Here is a 6,000-nt window from a genome sequence, read left to right on the forward strand (position 1 = left end):
AATCTGGAGAACAGGAGGCTCAGGGTAGACCTTATCATTCTCTACAACCACCTGAAAGGAGGGAGTAGCCAAGTGGGGGTTCATCTCCTCTCCCAGCTAGCAAGTGAAAGGATGACAGAACACAGTCTTAAGCTGCACCAGGGAAGGTTTAGGTCGGACATCCAGGAAAATTTATTCACAGCAAGGGTATGAAGAATGGGCTGCCCAGAGAGGTTGTGGAATCGCTGCCCCTGCAGGTATTTTAGGAAAAAAGGGACGTGGCACTCAGTGTCATGATCTAGTTGACACGGTGGTGTTGGCTCATAGGTCGAGCTCAATGATCCTAAAGACATTTTCCAAACTAACTGACTGTGTGAAAGTTCCTCCTGGGAAACTAGGCTTAAGGCGAAAGGATGCACTGCAAGGCTCGCAGTTCCCTATTTCCCTTGAGCGTACAGCGCAGCCCCGCTGCTGCCGAGCCTCCCCCGCCTCCTCTGCCCTGCAAGGGCAGCAGCGCCCGCGGCCCGAGGGGAGCCGGCCTCGGCCCCGGCCCGGCACCGCCTCGCTACTCACCGCGGTCCCGCCGGCGGACCCAGTGCACGCAGTTCACCCTGCCGGCGTGGCCGCGGAGGGCGGAGACCGCCCGCCTCACCTGCGGGACAGACAGACAGCACCGAGCGTCAGGGACAGGGACAGGTCCGGGTCCGGGTCCCGGTCCCGGTCCCGGTCCCCGCAGAGCGCACCAACTCACCGCCGGGTCGTAGAGGATGACATCGTGGCAGCTGCCGAAGGCGAGGAGGCCGCCCCGACCCCAGGCCACGGCGCCGCCGCCCGCCCGGTTGGCGCAGCAGGCGATGTGACAGAGCGACACGGGCGCCGCCATCTTGGGCGCCGCCGCGTGCGCGACCCCGCGCGGCTCCCGTGGCAACGACCCCGCGCGGGGCGGGGCCTGAGGGGGCCGCCGGCTGTGGGGGGGGTGGTGGCGGGTTTTTGTCTCTCTTGCACCTTTTGCCGAGACCTCAGGGGTTTCAAAAGTGTAAAAAACTTTTCTCTTTTGTGGCTCCTGTGAAGAAATTCCTCCTAATGCCCAACCTGGATGTCCCCCGGTGCAGCTTAGGCTGTGCCATCCTGTGGCTGGGTGCCTGGGAGAATAAAGCGACCCCCACCTGGCCACAATCTGTTTTCAGAGAGTTACAGGGATCGATAAGGTCCCCCCTGAGCCTCCTTTTCTACAGGTGAAACAACCCCAGCTCTCTCAGCCACTTCCCATAGGATTTACCCTATGGACCCTTCTCCAAGTGGGAGAGCTGAGTATCAGAGATGGTGTCACCGATACCCATTCCTGGGGAAAAAGGTGGTACCACCTCCTGATAAAGACTCATGCTCAAATTAAGTTTCTGATGTCGGGGTGTATTTAATATTACTGTGTATGATGTCCCTGAAATTACTGTCGTGGAAAGCACAAGAATTTGCAACTGAGCAATGACCAGGCTCAACTGCTTGATCTGAATATGTTTGAATACCTCTGCTTTTCAGGGGAAAAAAAAATAAAGATGAGAACAGAGCAATTAGTGAATTCCATCTGTTACATTTTTATTTTTTCATTCTTTGATATATTTATTGCTCCTCCTGAACAAGAAATTGAAATCAAATCAAGAAAAAAAATACTGCAGTGGTATTGTAGTTTTACTTGCATGGTCGCTGGCCTTGAGAAACAGGGTCACAATGCAGGGTATTACACTGCATGGATGTGCTCAAATTGTATCAGCCATTTGGCTTCACAGGTTCAAGGACTTTGCTGGTTCCCAGGTGCAAACAGCTGCCCCACAGGCTGAGTAGGAGCCTCAGCAGGACCTTCAAGACATCCACTCTGCCTCCAAATGCACACACGAAGAAGGCATGGAGCAGAAGCCAGGTTGAAGCATAAATGGAGAGCTGAGCTATGCAAGCATGGAAAAGGAGAGAAACAGAGGTGTGCCTCCTGTCCCCAAATCACACCTAAGATACCCTGAAATAATTGAAACTGAACTGAAAAGCTGGAAAGTCTGGGCTGGAGGGAGAAGCTGGCTTTCTGGGTTGTGCAGGAGGTGGGGGTAGGAAGAGAAAGCAGTGAAAAGCAAGCAGGCATCCAGAGGAAGCACTCTGCATAGCACATGGAACATTTTGGGCCTAAACCTTTCCTGCCGGGCCTTTATCTCCCCATGTGTTCTGGAATCCTGGCTGTCAGCAGCGCTGTAACCTGACTCAAAACCACTGCAGATAGGCACAGTTGTTTTCCAGTGGGTATGAGAGGAAGGAAGCTGTGCCTGATCACACACAAGATACAGCCAGAAATGTTAGCTGCTAGGGAAACAAATGACTCCTTGCAGAAAAATGCATGGATCTAGTCATCAAAGCATGCCTTGACTGAGGAGTGCTGGCTTGAGCTGCCAAGGATGGCTGTGCAGCAGTCAGGTTGCACAGCAACCCCTTCTCAGCAGGCCTTGCCAGGGCTGGAGTCAGGGCTCTGGCAGAAGGAAGTCGGGCACTGCCAAAAACATGGGTCATGTTATAGGAGTTGCGTCTGTTGCTGTGGGAACAAAGCTGGCTCTGGCTGTGATTGTAGGCATAAGCGTAGGCTTTTCCAAGATGGATTGGGTGAGAGACTCCTCTGTGACACAAGAAGTTAACCTGACTGATAGATAACCTGCTGCTTTTGCTGTCCTGCAAACAGTTTTTCAGGGGTGCTGCTTGGATTGGAGAGATTAGGGGTTGTGTGCTGCCTGAGTGTGCAAGGACATTGCAGGGTTTTGTGGGGTTGGTCTTGCACACCTCGGGGTGCTTTCCCAGCCAGTTTGAGATACCACATTGTGGAGAGCTGCTAGTGCCAAGTATTGACAGTGATTGCCTCTTTTCCCCAACAAAAGGTTTGTCACTGTCACCTCTGTGTCACCCTAGCAGAGTCCAGTACTGGGACAACTGGGATAAATAAACACAGAATATGGACTTAATAGTGCCATGAGGAATGCTGCAGCAGCACCATGGTGCCATGGCTAAAGAAGCACAGGAAGGTGGATTTATGTCTGGACAGATAATTGCAGGTGAGCCTAGTTTCTTACTTGTCATAAGTACTCTGTCTGACCAAGGCAAATGAGACTCTCAGCCTTTGGTCAAACCCAAGAAAGTTCTTTGTGAATGCTAATGTTACAGGATCTTCTCTTGAAAACTGAAATATCTGGAGGATATTGTATGAGAAGTTAAGAATACCAGATAATTACTATAGAACCAGTATGCCTTTTAGAAACACATACTTTATAAGGAAGTTGTAGTGATGGTCAGTGGTGTTGCAAGGATAGAAAAGGACATGCTCTAGACTTGTCGCCAGCTGCCAGTCTTCCTTCACAGCTAATGTCCTCATGAAATTAAAATCTCCTTTAGAGGCCCAGAGAAGTTTGTGCTTTGGAGTGGGTCATCACATCTGTCCTTGTTTTCCTTCATATTCCCAGAAAAGAACTTCTTTATTTTTCAGAAATATATGTAAAAATAATCTTCCTCTTTTTCTCCCTTTGGTGTAACTTTTAAGACACAGGAAGAATTCAATTCATTGAACGTCAGAGATGGTTATTATGGTGCCTAAGCAGACTTCAAAAGTCCCTCCATAGTTTTGTTCATATCTTTTATGTGTCTCCCTGTGGTTCTGCCAATGGAGGTACATCAACAAGCTCTCACAAGGGAGATATTACTTGAATAAAAGCTTTCTTGATCTGGAAATAATTTTTCTAGTTAGTTAGGCATTCTGTTACAATAGTAATTTAGTAGCAGCACAGTAATTTTGTATAGTAATAGTAATTTTGATGGTAAATTCATGTTTACAAGTGAGGTTTTACAGACAGAGGTGGCTTGGTGCCCTTCATGTTCTCCCTACCCAACTCAATTATGCCTGCAACTTTATGAGGGCGATGGAGAAAATACAACACTAATCAAAAAGTTGTATTTAGTGCTTAATATACATATCTACGTTTAAACTTGAGATGAAAATGTAATAATATTGCAAATGTGTTGAATCAAAGTTTAATGCTTTCTTTCATTGGGTGAAATCTTCTTGATTTACAGGAGTATGTGTTAATAGACAGGAGTCATTCTACAAGACACTATGAAAAGCAGCAGTCACATGTTAGGTTTATTTATAAGTTGTTATAAATGTTTTTATTTATAAATTATAAATGTTAAGTTCAACAGAAGAAAGTTTAAAAGTTGTTAAATGAGCAAAGCTGGTACTCAAAGGCTGGGGGCCTTGTTCTTGCAAGTTGTTGAACTTAGCCTATCTTTATGTGTCTTCATTGTATACACGCTTATGAAGTAATCCCTAATAAAATTACCTCATATGCAAGTTACTGTTTGCTATTTTTACTTTAGGTTGTTTGCTCCAGTAGCAACCTGGATGAGTAGTGCCTGGTGAATGAGACAGCTATTCAGTATTTTGATGTCTCCTCATGAGCTATATCATGACCCTAGGCTTAATTTGTTGTACAGTTGTCTTTTCTGTACTGCACAGAATTATCCTTTTCTGTAGCCAGGTTTGTTTTGTTTTGTAACTTCTACTAGCACCTGAATGTCTCAGAAAAAACTTTACAAGTTACATTTTTCTTTATAAGATAACTCTTAGGCAGAGGGGTATTATTATATTCATTTTCTGGGGTCAATTTCTGCCTAGACTAGAATTCATAATAAAATCACAGACTCGTAGAATGGCTTGGGTTGGGAAGGACCTTAAAAATCATCTACTTTCAAGCCCCTGCCATGGGCAAGGACACCTTCCACTACACCAGGTTGCTCAGGGCCCCATTCAACCTGGATTTGAATACTTCCAGGGATGGAGCATCCACAGCTTCTCTGGGCCACCTGTTTCAGTGCCTCAGCACCATCACAGTACAGAATTTCTTCCTAATTCCTAACCTAAACCTGCTCTCTTTCAGTTTTAAGCCATGCCCCTCTTCCTATCACTACACTCCTTGATATATAGTCCCTCCTCTATTTTCTGTAGTTTCCATCCACTTCAATTACAAGAAGGCTGCTCCAAGATGTCCCCAGGGACTTCTCTAGGTTGAGCAACCCGAAATCTCTCAAGCACCATAGGCCTTTAGGGGTGAAATGCCCATTGTGGAAGACACAGAACAGCATTCAGGAGAGCGACAAGCCACCCACAGCATCCTTTACCTCCAGCTTGGATTGAGAGCATTCAAAACTTGGAAATCAGATTCCAGCCCTGGGACACTTCTGATGGCTGTGCCAAGGTTTCATCTGAGGGATCAGAGCTGGAACACTGAGAAAATAAATATTAAATAAGAGTGACCAAAACCAAAAAGATGAGTTTAAATAATTTCCCAGCTTCACAGGGGATATTTTGTACAACAGCTGGGAACAAGTCCATTGCCTTTGACATCTTGAAAACAGATCCAGCCTCTTCCTTTTTGCCAGCTGTGGGATCTGTGTTGGAAGGCATTTCACTGCATGGGGAATACTAATTTGTGGGTTTGCTAGGATTTCCTTCCCTTGAGCATGCACCTACCAGATTTGATGCCAGAAGGGATGATCAAGGAGAAGTGTCATTTTCAAAGTTACTAATTCAGTCCATTAAAATTCAGCATTAGACTGTTTTTTAACTGCCACTGGAACAATTCTGGAATTGTAGGTCCTGTATTCAATAAAAGTTAAGATTTCTAGTGTATCTTGAGTATAATGTAAGCCTGGGGCATCCTTTCCAAATAATTTTCTCAAGATAAAAAAGCAGATATTGTTACTTGAATAGATTTAAGTGTTTAGAATACATTTTTAGAAATAATTTCTCCCTTAATTCATCTCACTGAAGACTGAAGGTTGAACAATGCTGGTGAAAGAAGCTGAACTGAACAAATCTTAACTATAGCTATTCCCATTTTTCTTGAAGGCTGTATTTTAAGTATTCTATGAATAGCTTAAATCCCCACTGCCTAAATGGGTTTCTGATTTTCTAAAGAAAAAAAAACCTAATTATTTAGAAAT

At 45.6% G+C, this 6,000-nt stretch overlaps 1 protein-coding gene across 2 annotated transcripts in view; it reads right to left on the reverse strand.

The window, feature by feature from the left end:
- The window catches only part of ELP2 (elongator acetyltransferase complex subunit 2), a 37,627-nt gene extending 36,749 nt beyond the window's left edge, over positions 1–878 (reverse strand). For both annotated transcript variants that reach the window (XM_030943186.1, XM_030943185.1), the window contains exons 1-2: positions 731–878; positions 553–631 (exon numbers count right to left, since the gene is read on the reverse strand). In XM_030943186.1, the coding sequence (XP_030799046.1) occupies positions 553–631; positions 731–862 (211 nt within the window). In that variant the 5' untranslated portion in view covers positions 863–878. The remainder of the gene's footprint in view (positions 1–552; positions 632–730) is intronic.
- Between the last annotated feature and the right edge of the window lie 5,122 nt (positions 879–6,000).

The sequence above is a fragment of the Camarhynchus parvulus genome, chromosome 2 (genome assembly GCF_901933205.1).
Source record: "Camarhynchus parvulus chromosome 2, STF_HiC, whole genome shotgun sequence".
Lineage (NCBI taxonomy): Eukaryota > Metazoa > Chordata > Aves > Passeriformes > Thraupidae > Camarhynchus > Camarhynchus parvulus.